Here is a 26591-nt window from a genome sequence, read left to right as displayed (position 1 = left end):
TTTTAGTGCAATTGGGGGCATCTCGGAGGTCTTTTGCCAGAGGCTAGCTCGCCATACAGGATGTCTTTCGGGATCCTTCCATCATTCATCCTGTGGATGTGGCCAAGCCAGCAGAACCGCCGCTGCCTGAGGAGGGTGTGCACGGTTGGGATTCCAGCTTGCTCAAGGACAACGGTGTTGGTCGCTCTGTCCTTCCATGATATTCCAAGGATGCGCCTGAGGCAGCGCAAGTGGAAGACATTCAGCCTCTTTTCCAGGCGGGGGTACAAGGTCCAAGACTCGCTGCCGTAGAGGAGGGCACTGAGGATGCAGGCTCTGTAGACTTGCATTTTGGTGTGAGTGTACAGCTTGTTGTTGTTCCACACTCTCTTGTTGAGTCTGAACAGAGTTGTGGCCACTTTTCCAATCCTCCTCTTTAGCTCAGTCTCCAGCAACAGGGTGTCGGTGATGGTGGACCCGAGGTAAACGAACTCGTGGATGACCTCTAGTGTGTAATTGTCAATGCTGATAGATGGAGGTGCGGCAACATCCTGACCAAGTACGTTTGTCTTCTCTAGGCTGATGGTAAGCCCGAAGTCCTTGCACGCTTTGGAGAACTGATCCAGCAGTTTTTGAAGCTGGTCTTCTGCGTGTGTCACTACAGCAGCGTCGTCTCCGACCAGCACGTCCCTAATGAGCACTTCCCACACCTTCGACTCAGCCTTCAGCCTTGCAAGATTAAACAGTTTCCCATCAGATCTCGTGTGCAGAAAGATGCCCTCTGTTGAGGATCCAAAGGCTTCAGGAGGAGTGCGGAGAAGATCCCGAACAGTGTCGGAGCACGGACGCGCCCTTGTTTGACGCCACTCATGATGCCAAAGGCATCCGATAATGTACTGTCATATTGGATGGTTCCTCTCATGTCTTCGTGGAATGACTGGATCATCTTGAGTAGCCGTGGAGGACAGCCTATCTTGTGGAGCCATTTAAACAGTCCATCCCTACTGACCAAGTCGAAAGCCTTGGTCAGGTCGATGAAGGCGACATAGAGTGGCTTCCTCTGCTCCCTGCATTTCTCCTGCAGTTGCCTCAGGGAGAAGATCATGTCAATGGTAGATCTCTCGGAGCAGAATCTGCACTGGGATTCAGGATACACCCTCTCAGCGAGCTTCTGGAGTCTGCCGAGGATGACAGGAGCGAACAATTTACCAGTGATGCTTAGGAGGGAGATTCCACGATAATTGTTGCAGTCACTTCTGTCTCCTTTTTTCTTATACAGGGTTACAATGTTAGCATCACACATATCCTGTGGAACCTCTCCCTCTCTCCAACACAGGCACAGCAGCTCATGTAGGGGTTTCAGGAGAGTGTCCCAGGCACACTTGATTACCTCTGGTGGTATACCATTCTGGCCAGGGGCCTTTCCTACTGCAATGCTGTCGACGGCTTTCTTCAATTCGACCACAGTTGGTTCCTGGTCCAGTTTGTCCATGACTGACAGGCGCTCGACAGTGTTGAGGGCTGTATCAACCACAATGTTCTCGCATGAGTACAGCTCAGAGTAGTGCTCAATCCATCGCTCCATCTGCTTGGCTTTGTCAGCAATGACTTCACCAGCTGTGGCTTTCAGAGGTGCCGTTTTGTTCTGAGTGGGTCCTAATGCCTTCTTTATGCCCTCGTACATTCCCCTGAGATTCCCAGAGTCAGCACTGGTCTGGATGCTGCTGCATAGCTCAAGCCAGTAGTTGTTGGCACAGTGCCTGGCTGTTTGCTGTACTTGTTTTTCTGGCTGCTCTGCGTGCTTGCAGGGTACTCTGACTCGGTGAGCGTTTGTACACCAGGAGTGCAGCGCGCTTCTTTTCACTGACTGAAATCGTCTCATTGGAGTTAGCTTCGAACCAGTCATTTATGTTTCCAGCTCTTCTTCCAAACACCAACAAGGCCGTGTTGTAAATTGTGTCCCTCAGATGCTGCCATCTGGATGTCACATCGGCAACCCCAGGGCTGCTGTGCAGATTCTCCTCAAGGGTCTCTCTGAACATTTCGGCTTTTTCTGAGTTAGCCGTCTTTCTGGCATCAATGTGGGGCCTTCCAGTTGGTTTAGAGCGGTGCAGCTTCTTGGGTCTCAGCTTGAGCTTCGAGCAAACTAGCGAGTGATCTGTATCACAGTCAGCACTATGGTAGCTGCGAGTCAGGAGGACGTTTTTGAGGTTGTCGCATCTGGTGATGACCAAGTCTAATTGGTGCCAGTGTTTTGAGTGTGGGTGTCTCCATGACACTCTGTGCTGTGGCTTGGTTTGGAAAAATGTGTTTGTGGTGCACAGATTGTGGTACGTGCAAAGTTCGAGGAGACCTTGTCCATTGTCATTCATTTTTCCCACATCAAAGTGACCTAGGCAAGAGGGCCATGAGTCACGATTGGCTCCAACTCTTGCATTGAAGTCACCCAAAAGGTACACTTGTTCACGAGCAGGTATTTGCACTATGATGGCACTGAGCTTGTTGTAGGACTTGTCCTTTGCTTCTGGTGTGGCGTTCAGGGTTGGAGCATAAGCGCTGATCAGGTGGATGGGACCGGCGCAGGTTTGAAGTTGGACCTGAAGGAGTCTTTCTGATCCACCCGTGACTAGTTCCACCATTTGCAGAAGGGTGTTTCTGATGGCAAAGCCGACACCGTGCTCCCTGGGTTCCTCTTGGGCTTTGCCCTGCCAGAAAAAGGTGTAGTCCTTTTCCTTTAAGGGTCCTGAACCTGCAAGTCGCATCTCCTGCAAAGTGGCGATGTCATCTTGGAGCCTCTTCAGTTCCTCGTTGATGACAGTGGTCTTTCGGGTGTCGCTGATGTCCTGAAGATCTTCAGTCAAACTGGTCAACATGGTCCATACATTCCAACAAGCAAACCTGAAACTTTGATGATTTTCTTTTCTTAATAATTTTCTTAGTAACTAGCTACAGGCATAAAGGGAAACAAGAAGGCTTTTTATAAATATATTAGAAACAAGAGGAAGACCAGGGACAGGGTAGGGCCATTGCTCAGTGAGGAGGGAGAAACAGTAACAGGGAACTTGGAAATGGGAGAAATGCTTAATGACTTCTTTGTTTTGGTCTTCACTGAGAAGTCTGATGAAGGAATGGCCAACATAGTGAATGCTAGTGGGAAAGGGGTAGGGTTAGAAGCTGAAGTAAAAAAATAACAAATTAAAAAGCACTTAGAAAAATTAGATGTCTACAAGTCACCAGGGCCTGAGGAAATGCACCCTAGAATACTCAAGGAGCTGATAGAGGAGGTATCTGAGCCTTTATGTATCATCTTTGGAAAATTATGGAGACAGGAGAGATCCCAGAAGACTGGAAAAAGACAAATATAGTGCCCATCTATAAAAAGGGGAATAAGAATAACCCAGGAAACTACAGGCCAGTCAGCTTAACTTCAGCACCAGGAAAGATAATGGAGCAGGTAATTAAAGAAATCATCTGCAAGCACTTGGAAGGTGATAGGGAACAGCCAGCATGGTTTTGTACAGAACAAATCATGTCAGACCAATCTGATAGCTTTCTTTGATAGGATAACGAGCCTTGTGGATAGGGGAGAAGTGGTACATGTGGTATACCTAGACTTTAGTAAAGCATTTGATACGGTCTCACATAATATTCTTATAAAAAAAACTAGGCACATACAACTTAGATGAGGCTACTATAAGGTGGGTGCATAACTGGCTGGATAACCGTACCCAGAGAGTAGTTCTTAATGGTTCTCAATCCTGCTGGAAAAGTATAACAAGCGGGGTTCTGCAGGGGTCTATATTGGGACCGGTTCTGTTCAACATCTTCATTAACGATTTAGATATTGGCATAGAAAGTACACTTATTAAGTTTGCAGATGATACCAAGCTGGGAGGGGTTGCAACTTCTTTAGAGGATAGGGTCATAATTCAAAGTGATCTGGATAAACTGGAGAAATGGTCTGAGGTAAACAGGATGAAGTTTAATAAGGACAAATGCAAAGTGCTCCACTTGGGAAGGAACAATCAGTTTCACACATACAGAATGGGGAGAGACTGTCTAGGAACAACTACAGCAGAAAGGGACCTAGGGGTTATAGTGGACCACAAGCTAAATATGAGTCAACATTGTGATGCTGTTGCAAAGAAAGCAAACATGATTCTGGGATGCATTAACAGGTGCGTTGTGAACAAGACACGAGAAGTCATTCTTCCGCTCTACTCTGCGCTGGTTAGGCCTCAGCTGGAGTATTGTGTCCAGTTCTGGGCACCACAGTTCAAAAAAGATGTGGAGAAACTAGAGAGGGTCCAGAAAAGAGCGACAAGAATGATAAAAGGTCTGGAGAACATGACCTATGAAAAAAGGCTGAAAGAATTGGGCTTGTTCAGTTTGGAAAAGAGAAGATTGAGGGGGGACATGACAGCGGTTTTCAGGTATCTAAAAGGGAGCCATAAGGAGAAGGGAGAAAACTTGTTCTTCTTGGCCTCTGAGGATAGAACAAAAGGCAATGGGGTTAAACTGCAGCAAGGGAGGTTTAGGTTGGACATTAGGAAAAAGTTCCTAACTATCAGGGTGGTCAAACAGTGGAATAAATTGCCAAGGGAGGTTGTGGAATCTCCATCGCTGGAGATATTTAAGAAGAGGTTAGATGGCTTTCAGGGATGGTCTAGAAAGTGCTTGGTCCTGCCATGAGGGCAGGGGGCTGGACTCGATGGCCTCTCAAGGTCCCTTCCAGTCCTAGTATTCTATGATTCTATAAAATGTCATGTCATTTTCTTATTAATAACGTGTTTTCCCCTTTCCTATGAAATTACTATGAATACATGAACACGAGCTGGGGGGCTCAATTTTATATTGCCTCAAGTGCAGAATTAGCTAGTTCTGGCCCTGTCCCCCACCCTGTTTGGAATGGTCTGGGGTCACCAAGCCTGCCTCAATTGTCAGAATGGGTCCCTGTCTGGGAAAGGTTGGGAACCACTGCTTTAGGGGAGGGAAGGAGGGAGGGAAGCAAGAAAGGAAGGAAGGAAAGAGGGAAGGAGGGAGGGAGGGAAGGAAGGAAAAGATTTACCCTTCCTCCAGAGCCTTTTTTTTGTTATGGGGCAGGAAGGGATAGTTCAGTGGGTTGAACATTGGCCTGCTAAACTTAGGGATGTGAGCTCAATCCTTGTGGAAGCCATTTGGGGCCAATAGATGTCAGGGCTGGTGCTTGGTCCTGTCAAGAGGACAAGGGACTGGACTTGATGACCTGACAAGGTCCCTTCCAGTCCTAGGAGTTGTGTATCTCCAATTATTTATTTACTTTACCAAACTTTTAAACCTTTGGAGATTCCCAGGCTAACGTTGTTTCTCAAGAGGCAATGCAGCCTGGCAGCAGAGGGACTGATTATGTCTTTGCACCGAGGGAGCCACAGCAGCCCACCGCAGGCCCTGGCAGAAGGCCCCACCAGGAACTGAGGAAGGGGCATATAACTAGGTAGCTGTGTCTCTACCAGCGTCGTAACGTGACAGCCGGCTTCTAACTTCTCAGCATTCGGAGGGACGCCAGGACAAGCGCGACAGGACAAGTGAGTGGCCTATGCTATCTCATGACTATTGCGGGTGGATGTGGGTGTTTCCTGTCTGGTGTGGCTTGCTAGCTGCTGTCAGGAGATGAATGCCAAGAGGACTAGCAGCCATAGAATCATAGAATACTAGGACTGGAAGTGACCTCAAGAGGTCATTGAGTCCAGCCCCCTGCCCCAACGGCAGGACCAAGTACTGTCTAGACCATTCCCGACAGACATCTATCTAACCTGTTCTTAAATATCTCCAACGATGGAGATTCCACAACCTCCCTTGGCAATTTATTCCACTGTTTGACCACCCTGATAGTTAGGAACTTTTTCCTAATGTCCAACCTAAACCTCCCTTGCTGCAGTTTAACCCCATTGCCTCTTGTTCTATCCTCAGAGGCCAAGAAGAACAAGTTTTCTCTCTACTCCTTATGACACCCTTTCAGATACCTGAAAACCGCTATCACGTCCCCCCTCAATCTTCTCTTTTCCAAACTGAACAAGCCCAGTTCTTTCAGCCTTTTTTCATAGGTCACGTTCTCTAGACCTTTGATCATTATTGTTGCTCTTTTCTGGACCCTCTCTAGTTCCTCCACATCTTTTTTGAACTGCGGTGCCCAGAACTGGACACAATACTCCAGCTGAGGCCTAATCAGAGCAGAGCAGAGCGGAAGAATGACTTCTCAGGTCTCGTTCACAACACACCTGTTAATGCATCCCAGAATCATGTTTGCTTTCTTTGCAACAGCATCACACTGTTGACTCATATTTAGCTTGTGGTCCACTATAACCCCTAGGTCCCTTTCTGCTGTAGTTGTTCCTAGACAGTCTCTCCCCATTCTGTATGTGTGAAACTGATTGTTCCTTCCCAAGTGGAGCACTTTGCATTTGTCCTTATTAAACTTCATCCTGTTTACCTCAGACCATTTCTCCAGTTTATCCAGATCACTTTGAATTATGACCCTCTCCTCCAAAGCAGTTGCAACCCCTCCCAGCTTGGTATCATCTGCAAACTTAATAAGTGTACTTTCTATGCCAATATTTAAATCGTTGATGAAGATGTTGAACAGAACCGGTCCCAATATAGACCCCTGCAGAACCCCGCTTGTTATACTTTTCCAGCAGGATTGAGAACCATTAAGAACTACTCTCTGGGTACGGTTATCCAGCCAGTTATGCACCCACCTTATAATAGTCCCATCTAAGTTGTATGTGCCTAGTTTATTGACAAGAATATCATGTGAGACCGTATCAAATGCCTTACTAAAGTCTAGGTATACCACATCTACTGCTTCTCCCTTATCCACAAGGCTCGTTTTCCTGTCAAAGAAAGATATCAGATTTGTTTGACATGATTTGTTCTTTACAAATCCATGCTGGCTGTTCCCTATCAGCTTATCACCTTCCAAGTGCTTGCAGATGATTTCCTTAATTACTTGTCCCATTATCTTTCCTGGCACAGAAGTTAAACTGACTAGTCTGTAGTATCCTGCGTTGTTCTTATTCCCCTTTTTATAGATGGGCACTATATTTGCCTTTTTCCAGTCTTCTGGAATCTCTCCTGTCTCCATAATTTTCCAAAGATGATACATAAAGGCTCAGATACCTCCTCTACCAGCTCCTTGAGTATTCTAGGATGCATTTCATCAGGCCCTGGTGACTTGCAGACATCTAATTTTTCTAAGTGATTTTTAACTTATTCTTTTTTTATTTTATTTTCTAACCCTACCCCTTTCCCACTAGCATTCACTATGTTGGCCATTCCTTCATCAGACTTCTCAGTGAAGACCAAAACAAAGAAGTCATTAAGCATCTCTGCCATTTCCAAGTTTCCTGTTACTGTTTCTCCCTCCTCACTGAGCAATGGCCCTACCCTGTCCCTCGTCTTCCCCTTGCTTCTAATGTATTTATAAAAAGTCTTCTTGTTTCCCTTTATGCCTATAGCTAATCTGAGCTCATTTTGTGCATTTGCCTTTCTAATCTTGCCCCTACATTCATGTATTGTTTGCCTATATTTCCCCTCAGTCTTGCTTCCTATGGGATCCTACCTACCAGATCTCTGAGTTTACCAAAATTGGCCTTCCTGAAAACCATTGTCTCTATTTTCCTGTTCTCCCTCCTATCCTTCCTTAAAATTGTGAACTCTATGATTTCATGATCACTTTCACCCAAGCTGCCTTCCACTTTCAAATTCTCAATCAGTTCCTCCCTATTTGTTAAAATCAAATTTAGAACAGCTTCCCCCTTGGTGGCTTTTTCAACCTTTTGGAATAAAAAATTGTGTCCAATGCGATCCAAGAACTTACTGGATAATCTGTGCCCCCCTGTATTAGTTTCCCAGCATATATCTGGGTAGTTGAAGTCCCCCATCACCACCAAATCCGGGGCCCTGCATGACATTGTTAGCTGTTTTAAAAAAGCTTCATCCACCTCTTCCACCTGGGTAGGTGGCCTGTAGTAGACTCCTAGCAGGACATCACCCTTGTTTTTTACCCCTCTTAGTCTAACCCAGAGACTCTCAACACGTCCATCTCCTACGTCCATCTCCACCTCAGTCCAGGAGTGTACATTTTTAATATATAATGCAACACCTCCTCCCTTTTTCCCTGTCTGTCCTTCCTGAGCAGGCTGTACCCTTCCATACCAACGTTCCAATCATGTGGATTATCCCACCAAGTTTCCGTGATGCCAACGATGTCATAGTTGTATTTACTTATTAGCACTTCCAGTTCTTCCTGCTTATTACCCATACTCCTTGCATTTGTATATAGGCATCTAAGATATTGATTTGATCTTGCCTCCCAGTTTTGCCCTGACCCTCCTTTTTCTCTTCCATTATAGCCCGAGCTGTCTCCCATTTGTGACCTATCTTCCAGGTCTCCATGTTCTGTACTTACCCATGGGCTTTGCTCCCCTGTCCCCATCGAACCTAGTTTAAAGACCTCGCTACATTAGCTATTCTTCGTCCATATATGGTCTTTCCCCTCCTCGAAAGGTGAACGCCTTCTCTGCCTAGCAGTCCTTCCTGGACTAGCATCCCGTGGTCGAGGAAGCCAAAGCCCTCCTGGCGACACCATTTTTGCAGCCAGGCATTCACCTCTAGGACGCACCTGTCTCTGCCTGGGCCCCTATCTTTAACAGGAAGGATTGAAGAGAAAACCACCTGTGCCCCAAACTCCCTCACCCTCACTCCCAAGCCCTGTAGTCTCTCTTGATCCACTCAGTGTCACAACTCACAGTATCGTTAGTGCCCACATGGATGAGTAGCCTGGGGTAGTCGTCATAGGGCCGGATAATCCTCAACAACGCCTCCATAACGTAGCGGACAGTAATAGGTAGTGTCCCCTTTTTTGGTGTCAGTGGCCTTGAAGTGTCCCCTCACCCCCGTGTCCTGTTGTACATTGAGTCCTGGTGTTCTGATTCAGGGGCTTTTGGTTTCCCATAGCCCGTTGTGGGTGTCTGTGCTCCCCCAGTCACAGCTCTCTGAGGGGAAGTCCTGCCTGGGCTGAGGAACCCAGCCAGGTCTGCTAAGCACTCACAGCTGGTCCACCAGGTGCTGCAAAGCTCCTCAGAGAAGTTTCAAAGGGACAGAAACAGGACAAGGCACCTAGTCTGCATCCCCGTTTGTGCCTTCAAAATCTTTCCCCGGCCTCCGAAGGCACAAAGGAGGAGCTTCCTTCATAGCATTGGGGAAACCAAGGCAGGAGATGGGCCACAACATCCTGGGGACCATGAAGCTGGTCAGTGACATACCAGAAATCAATCCCTGATGGCTGGAAGTTCACAGCCGGGATCCATCCCCGGGTTACACTGATTGTCAGTGTCCTGTCCGATAATTCTTGCATTGAGGACAAACCCCGGGGTTGAGCTAGAGTTTAGCTTTTAGAAATGAACAGCCAGGCTTGAGTTAGAGACTCCAAGGGATGCAGTATCCACCGAATTCCCTGGTAAGTGGTTCCAATGGTTAATCACCTTTCTGTTGGAAGGTTCCCAATCAATATTAAACAGAGATAAAGGTGCAAGAAAGCCCAAGTTAGATTTCTGGTTTTGAGCAGCTCTTTAGAGTCTCTGGATGTTCGTTGCAGAGCTCTACAGTTTAGCAAGGCTACTCCTTCTGTATACTCCATTATAATCCTGACGACATTATATGTACTGTCCTTTACCACTATTATATTTCCACCACCTTCTCATTGTCTCCTTACAGTAGACATTATACAAATTAACAGCGACACCAGTGGCCTTCCCATATTATCACTATTGCGAGTCTCAGTTCTCACAAACAGTGATAAAAATCCCTGCTTAAATGAGTTACAAACAAAACATAATGGTAACATAATCCTCGGCCAGTCCTTTCTAACTCTTACCTTCCTTCAACACTCAGTCACTGACTTATTTCTAACTTTCATACACAAGCAGCTTCAATTTCCCGCACTCCTCTAGAAGTAGGCTGATGTAGACCCCAAGTCGAACACCTAGTTATCTCTTAACTAAACCACCCTCCAGGCTACACCCTTAAACACGTAACTCATTTCTAGTTTGCCTTCCTGGCAGCCCCTCTTTTGCTTCCTTTCTCTGCTGCACTAAAAAGCTCTCATCGATCAGAAGTTTCCTCCCCATGTAGGTCCTATTAGCCTGTGGTCAGTCAAGTCGCCTCTTGGCTTTCACCTTGTTGAGGTCAGTAGGCTAAGCTACCAAGCCAGTCCATCCCCTTGAGGCCAAAGCAGCTCACTAACTCAGGCTTTGTTTATTGTGCTCATGCTGTAGCTGGCAATCGATCCCCACTCACTTGAGCAGGGAGGCTGATAGTTTGAGATGGGTCAGAGTTTGGTGTCTAGATCCAGGGCCATCCTGAGGGTTGATGGGGCCCTACGCAGTCTTGGTGGTCACTTGAGAACGAGTAGGATGTCTTCACGTCACCCTCCTGTCCGTGAGACCATTGATGGCTGATCGGCCTGTGCAGTGCTATGGAACCTCTGCCCTTGTGCCTGATGGCAGCGGGGAGGGGATGATTTTCTTAGCCATGTGATTTTACAATCTGCAGCAACACGCTAATGGCATGTTTTAAAGCAAAGGCTAAATGAGAGCCCTGGAGGCAAACACAGTAAATCCCCAGAGGGGAGCCGTGTCAGGCTGTGGCTTCACAAACAGCTAGCAGTCCTGTGGCACCCGAGAGACTAACACATTTGTTAGGTCTTGCGCTTTCCTGGGGAAAGTTCAGAAAGTGGCCATCCGTACCTGCGAAATGGGTTCATTACCACTCAAACGGCTTTGTTGCAGGATTAGCGTGCTGCTCGCCGGCTGTCACTTTAACGTTAACTCCATGCTCTCCAGAGGAAGTGGGGCCACGGAAGAGGGGGTGGTCGTTAGTACCCTGTGGTGCCCCGGAGTTTCAGGTGCCCTTCACAACTGCCTATTCTGCATGTGGGCAAGGACAGCCTTACCTGTATGTGCACACACTCGTCTGCGAAGCCCAGCTCACTCATTCGTTATTAGCTCAGCCGCGGACGCCCCAGCCTCACAGAACGTGTGAGCAGGGGAGCTGCTGCGCCCAGATCGCAGGGTGTGATGGTCCTGGAGTTTTACAGTAAGTGTAAAACCATTTCTGTGGCCGCTGCACCAACCCTTGTGCCGGGTGGGCCAAGTGAGGTGTCTAATGAGAGCTGGGACCACCGGGAACCTGTCTGTGCCCGTGTATATCTGCGCCATGACCGCGGGTGATGCTACAGGTATTGGCTTTGCAGCGGTATTGGAAATGTTTTAGCGCTAAGGATTCACAACGGGAGGGGTGGTCACCTCCCCAGCCAGGTGATGCAGGCTGAACAAAGGGGCAGAGACTCAGGCTTCAAATCCACATCCTGTGAACTTGGCTGAGACGGACTGGGCGACCACACAGCCAATGGCTGAGCGCCCCGACGGGCCACCTGAGCCAGTGACCCGCCATTGCCCACGTGAAGAAGAAAGGGGTTTTCCCTCCACAGGGCAAGTCTAGTCAGATGTCCCTGGCAGCGACCACATCGTTCTTCAGCCCTCATGAGCTAAACCTGTGCGGGCTGGGGGCCCGTCCCTCAGAGGACGTGTGTTCAGAGACTTTCAAGGCGAGCAGCTTGTACCATCAGCCATATCCTGCACCGATGGCTGTAACTGATGTTTGTAATTTGCCTCTGTAACATTGTGTCTCTCACCCAGTTCTTTCTCTCTTTGTTAATAAACATTTAGACTGTAGATGCTAGAGGATTGGCCGAGCGGGGTGATTTGGATCAGAGCTAAGGATAAATTGACCTGGAGAGGTGGCTGGACCCTTTGAGGGCTGGAAGAATCTGTGTGGAGTTGGAGAAATAGGTTCTCAGAACCTCTCACCTGAGTAAGGAGGGGGACTGGTTTGGGTGTTAGGAGCAGCTGGAGAATCAGTGTGTTTGCTTGTGTGGCGTCCGGCTGGGCAGTGGTGCTTTGGTGGGTGGCTTGATTGGCCTTGTTGAGAAGGAAACCCCAGTCTGGGCTGTAAGTGGCCTGGATTTAAGCAATTTGCCCACGGTTGGTTCTCCGAGCAGTGCCCAGAAATCCCCGTAACATTGCAGAGGGCACTTTCTGTTTGGGGCTTGGCGCCGAGCTCTCTGAGTGAGGAAATGGTTGTATGGCTCCAGCGTCCCCTGAGTGAAACAGGACACAGGTGTAGATGTCTACATCCAGTCGGGCCTTTGTCTAAGAGCTCACTAACTCATACGCTGTGTTCCGACCCCTGGGGCAGGAGATAAGACATCTCGTCCTATCAAGCAAAGTCTCACTTACACTAAAATCTAGGGCGGGAGATTTTTCCTTTGGCGGTGTTTTCCGGCTGGATATGGGGGCTGTGAGAAAGGCTATGCTGACACCAGACACAGCAGTCAACTGCTGATAAGCAATTTTAGCTACCGCTAGAGCTAAACAAGGCTGATGGGAGTGTTTCTCCTGTCGACCTTCCATAACACTCGCCGCTTGCATGGAGTTCTGGGGTCAACGTTGACCCTGGAAAGTGCCATTTTGTGCATGCGTGAAACAAAACCATGGAAGATCAACCCGCTCCGGGTCGATCTTCTGCAGTAGGGTGGAAACAGACCAATAGTGTTAATGTTTTCAAAACTGTGTTTGTTGTCAGTGGAAAATGTAACCGTTTGGTCACATTACTTTAAATGGGTTTTAAAATGGGTGCCTCCTGGGAGTTTGTTTCTTGTGTCTCCAAATCATCAGTGGCTGGGATCCCTAGCTGAACTCCACCTCACACAAAGCCTCATGGCCTCTCTTCTTAGTAAAGGAAGCTGTGCAAAAAGCAGTCAAGTAGCATTTTAAAGACTAACAAAATAGTTTATTAGGTGGTGACCTTTTGTGGGACAGACCCACTTCTTCAGCCCAGAGCCAGACCAGAGCAGACTCAATATTCAAGGCACAGAGAACCAAAAACTGTAACCAAAGTTCACAAATCAGAAAAAAATGATCAAGGTGAGCAAATCAGAGAGTAGAGGGGTAGGGGGTGGGAAGTCAAGAGTTAGACTAGGCCAAGTACGCTGAAGAAGTGGGTCTGTCCTACGAAAGCTCATCACCTAATAAATTGTTTTGTTAGTCTTTAAGGTGCTCCTGGAGTGCTTTTTTGTTTTGATAGTATATAGACTAGCACAGCTCCCTCTCTGTAACTGTGCAAAAAGCAGTCCCTGTTTGTGCTGCATTGTGGGAGACATAGTCCACGTCGGGGATCTGAGCAGATGGCAGAGACTGGGGACACAGGGAGCAACCTACATACACCACAAGGCACCGCAGTGCTTACTTGTCCACAGAATTGCTCTTTTCAGCGTGGTGCTGAAAACGCAAAGCTTTGCAAGGGAAATGCATCAGAACGGTTCTCCCCAGGCCCTTTTTTGGCAGGAGAGAGGTGCAAAGTGGGCATGGATTGATCTCTTACCCAAAGGTATTGTGCATTAAGAACATAAGAACATAAGAACATAAGAATGGCCATACTGGGTCAGACCAAAGGTCCATCAAGCCCAGCATCCCATCTGCCGACGGTGGCCAATGCCAGGTGCCCCAGAGAAGGAGAACAGAAGACAAGTGATTTATCTCCTGCCATCCATCTCCTGCCCTTGTTATGAAGGCTAGGGCACCATACTTTATCCCTGGCTAATAGCCATTTATGGACCTGACCTGCAAAAATTTATCAAGCTCTTTTTTAAACCCTAATAGAGTCCTGGCCTTCACAGCCTCCTCGGGCAAGGAGTTCCACAGGTTGACTGTGCGCTGTGTGAAGAAAAATTTCCTTTTATTAGTTTTGAACCTACTACCCATCAATTTCATTTGGTGTCCCCTAGTTCTTGTATTATGGGAAAAGGTAAATAATTTTTCTATATTCACTTTCTCCACACCATTCATGATTTTATATACCTCTATCATATCGCCCCTCAATCGCCTCTTTTCCAAACTGAAAAGTCCCAGTCTCTCTAGCCTCTCCCCATATGGGACCCTTTCCAAGCCCCTAATCATCTTAGTCGCCCTTTTCTGAACCTTTTCTAATGCCAATATATCTTTTTTGAGGTGAGGAGACCACATCTGCACGCAGTACTCGAGATGTGGGCGTACCATAGTTTTATATAGGGGAAGTATGATATCTTTTGTCTTATTATCGATCCCTTTTTTAATAATTCCTAACATCCTATTTGCCTTACTAACTGCCGCTGCACACTGCGTGGATGTCTTCAGAGAACTATCCACTATAACTCCAAGATCCCTTTCCTGATCTGTCGTAGCTAAATTTGACCCCATCATGTAGTACGTGTAATTTGGGTTATTTTTTCCAACATGCATTACCTTACACTTACCCACATTAAATTTCATTTGCCATTTTGCTGCCCAATCACTCAGTTTGCTGAGATCTCCTTGTAGTTCTTCACAATCCCTTTTGCTTTTGACTGTCCTGAACAACTTGGTGTCATCTGCAAACTTTGCCACCTCACTGCTTACCTCATTTTCTAGATCATTGATGAACAAGTTGAACAGGATCGGTCCCAGGACTGAGCCCTGGGGAACACCACTAGTTACCCCCCTCCATTGTGAAAATTTACCATTTATTCCAACCCTTTGTTTTCTGTCTTTTAACCAATTTCCGATCCATGAAAGGACCTTTCCTCCTATCCCATGACCACCTAATTTACATAAAAGCCTTTGGTGTGGGACCGTGTCAAAGGCTTTCTGGAAATCTAGGTATATTATGTCCACTGGGTGCCCCTTGTCCGCATGTTTATTAACCCCTTCAAAGAATTCTAATAGATTAGACAGACACGACTTCCCTCTGCAGAAACCATGCTGACTTTTGCCCAACAATTCGTGCTCTTCTATGTGCCTTGCAATTTTACTCTTTACTAGTGTTTCTACTAATTTACCTGGTACTGATGTTAAACTTATCGGTCTATAATTGCCAGGATCTCCTCTAGAGCCTTTTTTAAATATTGGTGTTATATTGGCCGTCTTCCAGTCATTTGGTACCAAAGTGGATTTAAAGGATAGGTTACAAACCACTGTTAATAACTCCGCAATTTCACATTTGAGTTCTTTCAGAACCCTTGGGTGAATGCCATCTGGTCCTGGAGACTTGTTACTATTCAGCTTATCAATTAATTCCAAAACCTCCTCTAATGTCACTTCAATCTGAGTGAGTTCCTCAGATTTGTCGCCTAAAAAGGCTGGCTCAGATTTAGGAACCTCTGTAACATCTTCAGCCGTGAAGACTGAAGCAAAGAAATCATTTAATCGCTCCGCAATGGCACTGTCTTCCTTGATCGCTCCTTTTATATCTTTATCATCCAAGGGCCCCACTGCTTTTTTAGCAGGCTTCCTGCTTCTAATGTATTTAAAAAACATTTTACTATTGTTTTTTGAATTTTTGGCTAGCTGTTCCTCAAACTCTTTTTTGGCTTTTCTTACTACATTATGACAGTTAATTTGGGAGTGTTTTTGTTCCTTTCTATTTTCCTCACTAGGATTTGACTTCCACTTTTTAAAAGCTGCCCTTTTCTCTCTCACTGCCTTTTTAACATGGCTGTTTAGCCATGGTGGTTCTTTGTTAGGTCTCTTACTGTGTTTTTTTATTTGGGGTATACATTTAAGTTGGGCCTCTAGTATGGTGTCTTTAAACAGTTTCCATGCAGCTTCCAGGGATTTTAGTTTAATTACTCTACCTTTTAGTTTCTGTTTAACTAGCTTCCTCATTTTAGTGTAATTCCCCTTTTTGAAATTAAATGCCAGAGTGTTTGACCGCTGCGGTGTTCTTCCCAACACAGGAATATTAAAAGTTATTATATTGTGGTCACTATTTCCAAGCGGTCCAGTAACAGTTACCTCTTGGACCAGATCCTGCGTTCCAGTTAAGACTAGATCGAGAACCGACTCTCCCCTTGTGGGTTCCTGTACTAGCTGCTCCAAGAAGCAGTCATTTAAGGCATCAAGAAATTTAATCTCTGAATCCCGTCCTGAGGTGACATGCACCCAATCAATATGGGGATAATTGAAATCTCCTATTACTACTGTGTTTTTTATTTTGATAGCCTCTCTAATCTCCCTTAACATTTCAGCATCACTATCACTGTCCTGGTTAGGTGGTCGGTAATATATTCCTAATGCCATATTCATATTAGAGAAATGAATTGTTATCCATAATGATTCTATGGAACATTTTGATTCCTTTAGGATTTTTACTTCATTTGATTCTATATTATCCTTCACATATAGTACCACTCCGCCACCCGCACGACCTGTTCTGTCTTTCCGATATAATTTATATCCCGGTATGATAGTGTCCCACTGATTGTCCTCATTCCACCATGTTTCTGAGATGCCTATTATGTCAACTTCCTCCTTTGATATGAGGTACTCCAGTTCACCCATCTTATTAGACAGACTCCTAGCATTAGTGTAAAAGCATGTTAGAAAACTACCACTATTTATATGTCCGCCTTTCACAGACACGGTGGATTTTTTTATGCATGATTGTTTTACATCTGATCTTGCCCATATATTATTTCCCACGTTCCCTATCTGACTAACTTCTAGGGAATCCCTGTCTATGGAGCCTCGTGTAAGAGAAGTCTCCGTCCGATCCAGGTGCTCCCCCGCACCAATCGGCTTTCCCCCACCTCTTAGTTTAAAAACTGCTCTATGTCCTTTTTAATGTTTAATGCCAGCAGTCTGGATCCACCTTGATTTAGGTGGAGCCCATCCTTCCTGTATAGGCTCCCCCTACCCCAAAAGTGTCCCCAGTTCCTAATAAATCTAAACCCCTCTTCCCTACACCATCGTCTCATCCACGCATTGAGACTCTGAAGTTCTGCCTGTCTATCTGGCCCTGCGCGTGGAACTGGAAGCATTTCAGAGAATGCCACCAAAGATGTTCTGGATTTCAGTCTCTTTCCTAGTAACCTAAATTTGGCCTCCAGAACATCTCTTCTACCCTTCCCTATGTCATTGGTACCAACATGTACCACGACGACCGGCTCCTCCCCAGCACTGCCCATAAGTCTGTCTAGATGCCTCGAGAGATCCGCAACCTTCGCACCAGGCAGGCAAGTCACCATACGGTTCTCCCGGTCATCACAAACCCAACTATCTATATTTCTAATGATCGAATCCCCCACTACTAAAACCTGCTTCTTCCTAACAGCTGGCGCTCCCTCCCCCGGAGAAGTATCCTCGGCACGAGAGGATACAACATCACCCTCTGGAAGGAGGGTCCCAACTACGGGATGGTTTCCCTCTGCTCCCCTTGACTGCTCTCCTTCCCTGAGCCTTTCATCCTCCGTAACAGCCTCAGGACTGTCAGATTGGAGGTGGGACAGCCCTACTATGTCCCGGAAAGTCTCATCCACAAACACCTCTGCCTTCCTTAGCTCCTCCAGTTCAGCCACCCTGGCCTCCAAAGCACGCACTCGGTCTCTGAGGGCCAGGAGCTCCTTGCATCGAGCGCACACATACGCCACCCGCCCACAGGGTAGGTAGTCATACATACTGCACTCGACACAATAAACAGGATAGCCCCCACTCTGCTGCTGGGCTTCTGCCTCCATTTCCTACTCTAGTTATATATGAGGGTTAATTAAATGTTTCAGATAGAGGTTGTTATAAAGGATTTAGTTTAAGGGCAACAGAAGTCACTGGCTCCCTCCAAGCTCCCCCTCTCAACTCCCCTCTCCAAACTCCCTCCTGTTAGCACACACCCTGTTTGCCAGCACCCGGTCGCAAAGCTCCCTGGTCGCTTACTAGCAGGGTTTAAGTGCTCGGCCTCCCTGATAGCTCCTCCCTCTGCCTACAGCTCAGCCAATCAGCACACGGTGTTTCAATTCAAACCTAATCAGCTTCCAACTGCCTGCCTGCCTGCCTGCCTGAGCACACGGCCTTTCAAACAAACAAACACACACACTCAGCTCAGCACTCCAAACAAACAAACTCCAAACTCCAAACAAACACACAAGCCCAAAACCTCCAAATATAAGCAGCCACTTACCCCAAGGTGCTTTAGTTTGCTCCTTCCTTCTCCTCCTCCAGGAGAGCCTCTCCAAACTCCCTCCTGTTAGCACGCACCCTGTTTGCCAGCACCCGGTCGCAAAGCTCGTTCTAGGTGGCCGACCCTGCACTTAGCTGACAAGGCCTCCGCTGCTGTTTTTCCTTTTCCAGAGTTAATCAAAACATACCCTTGTGCGACGGTCTGGGGTCATGTCGATGGCTGTCCGTGCAAGCTGCCGTAACTACCGCCATGTCATCTCATGTCAGGTGCAAAGAAACCAAAGAACATGACACAATACAGGAGAGAATTTCAAAGATATTTAGGTGCCTGAACAGGAAGGCAGGTGGCTGCCTGGATTTCCTAATGCATTTCACCAGGTGGTGGGTCAGATTATTAAAAGTAGTTCAGTGTCAAAAGGGACTTTCCAAATCATCTGGGCCTCTCGTGTCCACGGAAATTGGTGGGTGTTAGGTCGTGAAGTAATTTTGTAATATCCCTTTGGAAGAATAACTGATCCTTCAGGCCCTTAAACCCTTTCGAGAATCTATCCCCCCCCCCAAATGGAGATGGAATATGGTTTAAAAAGGTGGAACCACAAGGAAATAGTTGCAGATTTGGGCCAAGGAGACCTTTCTGGTTCGATTAACTTTTCGTCCATGCTTCTCTTCCTTCCAGCAAACGCATGCTGTACGTCCCATGGACGAATCAAACCTCCATCACCACGTTCCTCCTCTTGGGGTTTGGGAACCTGAAGGAAGCTCAGATTCTGCTTTTTGTGCTGTTCCTGGGGATCTATGCCATGACGCTGGCCGGGAACCTTCTCATCCTCGCGCTGGTGGTGGCTGATTGGCACCTTCACACCCCCATGTACTTCTTCCTGGGGAACTTGTCTTTCCTGGAGGCCTGCTACACCTCGGTCATTGCCCCCAGATTGCTGGCTGGGCTGCTGGGAGAGGGCAGGACAATCTCCTTCCAGGACTGCCTCACACAATTATTTTTCTTCAGTGCTTTGGCTTGCATTGAGTGCTTCCTCCTCGCCGTCATGGCTTACGACCGCTACCTTGCCATATGCAACCCCCTGAGGTATAACGTTATCATGAACCTCCAGGTCTGCCTCCAGCTGGTATCCGCCTCCTGGGTGACGGGTTTCTCAGCCACTGCATTAGTAGTGGGGATGGTTCCCAAGCTGAGCTTCTGTGGCCCCAGTGAAGTTAACAATTTCTTCTGTGACATGGAGGAGCTGCTCAAATTGTCCTGCACAAAAAGCTTCCTAGTGGAAATGGTCGTTCTGGTCACCTGCTCCCTGGTCACCCTGGTCCCCTTCCTCTTCATTGTCGTGTCTTACATTCTTATCCTCTTGGCCATCCTGCGAATCGCCTCCTCTGCCGGGAGGCGCAAGGCCTTCTCCACCTGCACCTCCCACCTGCTGGTGGTGAGTCTCTATTATGGGACCATCATCGTCATGTACGTGACCCCAACGGCGGAGCGGCCCCCTGCCTTCCATAAAGCTCTGTCCCTCATGTACACGGTCATCACCCCCATGTTCAACCCCATCATCTACAGTCTGCGGAACGCAGAGGTGAAGGGGGCCTTCCGGAAGGTTGTGCTGCAGAATATCGGCGTGATGTAGGTGGCCATTTTCAGAACAGCCTGTGGAAGTTCGGCACCTGACTCCCCTCGGCCGATCAGGGCCTCATTGCTTTAGGCTGGGCTGAATCAGCTAGGCCAGGTCCCAAGGGAATGGGGAAGGTCACCTCCACTCTTAACTGGACTTCCTCGCGATCTCTGCGACTGGGCACAGAGACGCTCCCAGCAGAGCAGGACACCGAGAGAACGGGTGCGCGTGACCAAAAGCGCACCGGCTCGGGGGCAGAACCGAGTAGCTGTGACGTTGCTTTGGAACTGAGTCCTTTACGCCGTCAGAAATAGCCTGGTACCGCAGAGCGGAGGCTCCACCTCATCCTTGACCAACGACGAAGAGATGGGCAGTCTGAGGAGCGAGGACACGAGAGGGCAGCAGTGTGGGAGGACATGGCAGAGGAGCACAGAGGGGTGTGTGCAGATGGGCTGACATACACACTGATGTGTGTGCACCCACCAACTAGTGTTGATATTCTGGCACGGTCTGCATAGCCCTTGGGTTTGTGCGTACAGCCGTCACATCCTCTGCCTGCGGGGACGGGGAGATTGGATACCCCGGTATCAAGGCTGATCCCCACTTTGACACTCCTAAAAATACCCCGCCCGTATCAGCTTCTGCTTAAACGCTTCCTGAGGTCACCGATCCCCTGACCCTGGGAGGTAGCGGTCACCACCCTGGTGAGAAAACGCCCCCGTTAGACCCCCCCGCAGTCTCTGTAACGGACCCTTCAGCCTTAGGTGTGTGCACACAGACCCTCCCCTACCACACAGCCATCAGAGCACAGCCTTGGAAAATGCCATTTATTAACGAAGCCGAATGAGAGCCGCGGTAAAGCGAACTGGGTGGAGAGGTGGCACAGAGCAACTCGAGAAAAGGGAAGGTGAAAGCACAGAGAATCCTTCCCTGGGATGGGTACATCACCAGCCCCAAACCCAAAATAATAATAACAATGATAATAAAAATCCGCTGATCGCGCCGCACTCAGCACTTCCTTTCGACCCTCGTGTCTGGTAAGCTCTCAAGGCCTGGCGATTACTGACGACGCCCAGGGCTGGTTCCAGACTGGATCACAGAATCAAAGAACAATAGAGCTGGAAGAGACCTAAAAAAGCCATCAAGTGCAGCCCCCTGCTCTAAGCAGGACCAAACCCATCAGATCAGCCCCGCCAGGGCTTTGTCAAGGTGAGACTTAAACACCTCCAGGGGTGGAGACTCCACTACTTCCCTGGGTCGACCATTCAAATGCTTCACCTCCCTCCTAGTGAAAAAGTTTTTCCTAATGTTCAACCTGGACCTTCCCAACCGCAACTTGAGACCATTGTTCCGTGTTCTGCCATCCGTGACCACTGTGAACAGCCTCTCTCCAGCCTCTCTGCAGCCTCCCTTCAGTAAGTTGAAGGCTGTTATCAAGTCCCCGCTCAGTCTTCTCTTCTGCAGACTAAACAGTCCCAATTCCCTCAACCTTTCTTCATAGGTCATATGCTCCAGCCCCCTAATTATTTTGGTCGCCCTCCGCTGGACCCTCTCCAGTGTATCCACATCCTTCCTATAACTGGGAGCCCAGAACTGGACCCAGTACTCCAGATGCGGCCTCACCAAAGCCGAATAAAGAGGAATAATCACTTCTCTGCATCTACTGGCAATTGCTCCTCTTGATGCAACCTAATATGCCATTAGCTTTCTTGGCTACAACGGCACACTGTTGACTCATGTTCAGCTTCTCGTCCGCTACAACTCCCAGGTCCTTTTCTGCAGAACTTCTACTGAGCCAGTTGGACCCCAGCCTGTAACAATGATTGGGATTCTTCCGGCCCAAGTGTCTCCATCCCTGTGTGTTTCCTCTGGCCACACAAAGGGCTCACCCAACGATTCAGAAATCCCTCCCCTTCCCTTTGGCTCAGCTGGCTGCAGGCCAACGCGGGACCCGCTGTCTCTGGGTTGAAGCCCTCGCAAGCATTCATTCACAACACAAGGCTTGTATGTGCAAATCCCTGACTCTGCTGACTGTGAGTCACACCTGTCACCCCACGTGCTTGGCCCAGCTGCCGCACCACAGCAGAGACAGGGCTGCGGGGGGTCTGGCTCAGGATACTAAGTGGAAGGTCCCCAGCCCACCCCTGGCTACGCCCCGATACACAGCAGGACAGGAGTTCTCAGCTAGGGGTGTAACCAAGGCCGAATTAATTGTGGGGGGCGGGGCACTGGAACCAAGGGATGGTTAACCATCATGCTCACCTACAGGGGAGGTGGACTTATGCAGCTGGGAGCCGATGGAGACCATTGCAGACCGATGGCAGAAGGAGGACCCCTGGAAGCCTGGCCGTCTCTGGAAGGTGTCAGCGCTGGATGTGACCATTTGTTTGAGGAAAAGAGAGGGAGTTATTTCTGTGGGGCTCAAGCGGTGGGTGCCGTTAGCGTCCAATTTAGCAACAAACTGCCTTCTTTGGCAGTTTCTTCAGTGGTCCTTCTGTCCTGCCCAGTATAAGGAAGACAAAGGCCTGGGGTCCCACGAGATGGTGAGGGTGGTGGCCATGCCAGTGACGTTTGTTCCAGACGCTTCCATTTGTTCTTCTTTATCGTCCTCTCCAATTTTCTTTCTTTCACGAGCCAGAAAGGATGTGGTGGGCAGAACAGCCCATCCACCCATTACTGTCCCCTCCAGCTACACTTAATATCCAGCATCCCAACTTTGGCTCAGTAAGGTTTATTTTCAGAAAGAACAGGAGCTAATTCTTTTCTACTTTTTTTTTCTATAATTATCTTTGCATGGTCAGCATCTATGCTCTTTTTCAGCCATTTCTCCCAGCCCTGGCCCAAAAGTGTGTTTGCAAACAGAGCTGTTCATTCTTCCATATGGTGAATAAATAAGGTGGCTCTTTCTTGACATAGAATAAGGTGAAAAATGTATCAGACCTTTTCTAGTGTTTGGGGAGGCTCAAAATACAAATTAGAAAATTGAATTAATTTACTCATTGTGTTTTGTCTCTCTTCTACTTTTTCTTTTCCCCTCCTTTGTTTTTCCTCAGAAAAAGGGAAGAATTGAAACTAGAGAAAATGGGGACAGAAGCAGTAAAAATATTAAAACACAAAACCCAATTATTTTAGTTGAAATTTTGATCACAAAACTAGGTGACTGGGCCACAAAATGGCAGAAGAATTTTAATGCCGATAAACACAAAGTAATGCACACTGGAAAAGGTAATCCCAGCTCTACGTACAAAATGATGGGGGCTAATTTAGCTATAATGACTCAAGAGAGAACGTGGAGTCATTAGCCATGTCTACATGTGCACGCTACTTCGAAGTAGTGACACTAACTTCGAAATAGCGCCCATCACGGCTACACGTGTCGGGCGCTATTTCAAAGTTAACTTCAACGTTAGGCGGCGAGACGTCGAAGTCGCTAACCCCATGAGGGGATGGGAATAGCGCCCTACTTCGACGTTCAACGTCGAAGTAGGGACCGTGTAGTTGTTGCGCGTCCCGCAACATCGAAATAGCGGGGTCCGCCATGGCGGCCATCAGCTGAGGGGTTGAGAGACGCTCTCTCTCCAGCCCCTGCGGGGCTCTATGGTCACCGTGGGCAGCAGCCCTTAGCCCAGGGCTTCTGGCTCCTGCTGCTGCAGCTGGGGATCCATGCTGCAGGCACAGGGTCTGCAACCAGTTGTCGGCTCTGTGTATCTTGTGTTGTTTAGTGCAACTGTGTCTGGGAGCGGCCCTTTAAGGGAGTGGCTTGCTGTTGAGTCCGCCCTGTGACCCTGTCTGCAGCTGTGCCTGGCACCCTTATTTCGATGTGTGCTACTTTGGCGTGTAGACGTTCCCTCGCAGCGCCTATTTCGATGTGGTGCTGCCCAACGTCGAAGTTGAACATCGACGTTGCCAGCCCTGGAGGAAGTGTAGACGTTACTCATCGAAATAGCGGCTATTTCGATGTTGCTACATCGAAATAAGCTATTTTGATGTAGACTTCACGTGTAGACGTAGCCATTGTGGATAGTTCTCTGAAAACAGCCATGCAGTGTGCAGTGACCGTCAAAAAGGCTAACGTTGCAAGGAATCATGAAGAAAGAGCTAGAGAATAAGACAGAGAATATCTTTTTGCCTCTCTATAAATCCATGGTGTGCCCACCTCTTGAATATTGTGTACAGATGTGGTCACCTCGTATCAAAAAAGATGTCTTGGTACTAGAAAAAGTTCAGAACAGAGCAACCAGAAAGATTCGGGGTGTGGAACAGGTGCCTTCTGAGGAGATTAATAAAACCTGATATGATGGGTGGCTGTTTAGAAAATCACGCCTGGTGTGGAGAAATGAACAAAGAAGTCTTGTCCGCATGACACAAGGGCTAGGGATTGCGAGATGAAATTAATGGGCAGGAGGTTACAAGCTCACAAAAGGAGGTACCTCTTCATGCAACACACAGTCCGCTGGTGGAACTTGCCAGAGGAGGCTGTGAAGTCCAAGGCTATTGTAGGGTTGAGAAAATAGCTAGATAAATTCATGGCCGCTAGGTCCATTGATGGCTGTTGGCCAGGCTGGGCAGGAACGGAGCCCCTGGGCTCTGCTTGTCAGGAGGTGGGACGGGATGGCAGGAGAAGGATCACCTGATGATTACCTGTGTTCATTCCCTCTGGGCATCTGCTTCGGTTGCTAGATACGTGTTTGGAGCGACTGAGAACTGGTGCCAGTAGCGTCTCAGCTCTCAGCAGAGCGCAGCGGGGTTGGCGCATGCCGTGCACCACACCAGATGAACGGGGGACTCCACCGGTCGATGCAACTGCTACACAACCTGTGTGCTCTGAAATCAGAGCTCAGCCCTCCTCCTTGCTTCATTCTTCGAAGGGCCTTGGGCATTGGTGGGGCCTTGGATGGCTGCAGGGCTCAGGGGTTTGAATGTCTTCAGGGCCTGCTCCTTTGGGGTCATGCTCAGGCTGACAAGCTCGTTCTGTGAAATGGAGGCCAAGCTTCGTTGAGCCCTAGCACAGCTGCAGCTGGGAGAGGCTGCTGGGCTGCTTCGGCCTCGGTGGGGAAGCAGGTTGGGCTTAAACCTTGGAACGGGTCACGCCTCCGCTAGGCTTTGGCATGGAGATAGAACGGGCTTAGGCCCGGCAATGGAGGTGCGCCCAGCCAGGACAGACCGCTGGCTTGGGTTAGGCCTTGCATTTACTCAGTGCTTTTTCTTCTGAAAAAAAAAAATAATAGAGGAGCTGGAATGCAGCCACCTCGCCGCCCAGTGCCCTGCAGGGTACCCTCAGCTGGGGCTGGGAATGCTGGGTCCCCAGGGCTGGAGCTACCGGCAGAGCGCCGTGCCCTGGTGTGATGGAGTGGTGGGGGGGTGCATGTGCGAGACTCAGGCTGGATGTGTGTGACAGGCAGAGCAGCTCCCAGCGGCTAAGGATGACCCCTGGGCTGTACCCTAGGCTGGCAGGTAACACCTCTGCCCTGAGCGCAGAGCAGGGAGGAGCCGAGCTGGATTTGAATGGGAGCAGTTAGAAGCTGGGGGAGAGGGAGCTGGAGGGCAGCCAGCCTGGCGAGGGGGGAAGCTTCACCCCAGAGGGGCCCCCCTCGGGCTCCTCTCCCCAGGACGGGTTGGAATGACTGTCTCTGACTGCTGTACTGACCCCTCTGTGCTGAGCCGGGCTCTGCCGCCTCATAAACCTCCTTCTCTACCTGCTGGGTAAGAGTCACTCCTGCCAGCGGGCGGGGGGCAGCTCTCGGGGACCCCGAACCCCATGAGAGTTGTTTCAAAATAACAGCCTTTCTTTTGAAATAACTTTGCTGGGTAGCCCACAGATCACCAAACAACCATCTTTTCATGTGGACCTTTTATGTTCTTCAAAAAATTTTTGCCAGACCAAATATAAACAAACACCAGCAACACACACAGCAAAACCAGAATGAAGTCCTTGCATCAGGTATCACAGCTGTGAAGCTACAGAGCTGTCCTCTACCCTACACACACCATTTTGAAACAATTTTGGAGCAGCTGGTGCATTATTTCGAAACCGGTAGCCCTCAAAGTGAGAGGAACAAGGCCGATTTCGAAATAGGTGCCTCCGCACGCAGAACAGAGCTATTCGAAATCCAGTGACCGCTTTCCTATCCGGCATTCTATCATCCAGAACTCTCAAATCACCTGCACTTTAACCAGAAACACCTTTTCGTTGTGTTTTCCGTAAGTACAGTAGGTGAAAGTAAATACAAATAAATACAGCAAACACAGTGTAAGTTTACAGGGTACAGTACTACTGTTGTTGGTAAATAAAGCACTCTGCAGACATTTTTGTTTGTTTCTTAAGATCTGATCTTGTTTTTCTTTAGTGTTATGCATTGCTAGGTTTACCTCTCTGTTATCCAGAATATTTGAATATGCAGCAACCTCCCGGTCCTGGAGCTGCTGGATATGAAAGAGTTTATTGTATGCCATAATGGCTTCCAGGGGCACTGTTTTGGGTGCTGTTTCAAGATGTATTTTGTCTGTAGCTGGGTTATTTTGAAATCGCTGTTGCGAAATAGCTAATTTTGCACCACAGGTGCAGCATAGCCATAGCCTAAGGTTAAAGAGACAAATGCTCAAGGCAGCTCACCCAGACCACGACTCAGTATGGCTGACAACACCTAAAATTTGGCCTGGGATTTTCAGGAGGTGCTAAGGGGATTAAGCATCAAAGTCCTGTTGACTGCCAGTAGAATCCAAGTGCCTAGTTACTTGAGACGTCTTAAGAACCTCACCCGCGATCAGCAGGACATCAGTTCTTCCCTCTGCAGCAGCTGGTGATTTTGGAGTCAGGAAGATGGAGTGGATGTCCCACCAGAGACGGCCCTTTCACAAAAGCCGTTTCGGCCTTCGTTGTGTGTCCTTCACAAGTCTCCCTTCTCCTGACCATCTTCAAATCGCGTGGAAA

General features: G+C 48.3%; 1 protein-coding gene and 1 long non-coding RNA gene across 2 annotated transcripts in view; one reads left to right on the top strand and one right to left on the bottom strand.

The window, feature by feature from the left end:
• Window positions 1-13724: 13724 nt before the first annotated feature.
• Window positions 13725-26591, bottom strand: part of LOC142005091 (uncharacterized) — a 104171-nt gene continuing 91304 nt past the window's right edge. Inside the window, exon 3 of the long non-coding RNA XR_012643071.1 lies at window positions 13725-13793. This is a non-coding gene — a long non-coding RNA (uncharacterized LOC142005091). The remainder of the gene's footprint in view (window positions 13794-26591) is intronic.
• Window positions 18728-19675, top strand: LOC142005090 (olfactory receptor 11L1-like). Its single transcript, XM_074982784.1, has one exon. The coding sequence runs from the start codon at window positions 18728-18730 to the stop codon at window positions 19673-19675; it is 948 nt and encodes a 315-aa protein (XP_074838885.1).

This window comes from Carettochelys insculpta, chromosome 32 (assembly GCF_033958435.1).
Source record: "Carettochelys insculpta isolate YL-2023 chromosome 32, ASM3395843v1, whole genome shotgun sequence".
NCBI lineage: Eukaryota > Metazoa > Chordata > Testudines > Carettochelyidae > Carettochelys > Carettochelys insculpta.
This window is presented reverse-complemented; position numbering and strand designations above follow the sequence as displayed.

What these genes read in the sequence shown, in the direction of transcription:
- LOC142005090 (XM_074982784.1), top strand. Translation starts at nt 18,728, where the DNA reads ATGCTGTACGTCCCATGGACGAATCAAACCTCCATCACCACGTTCCTC.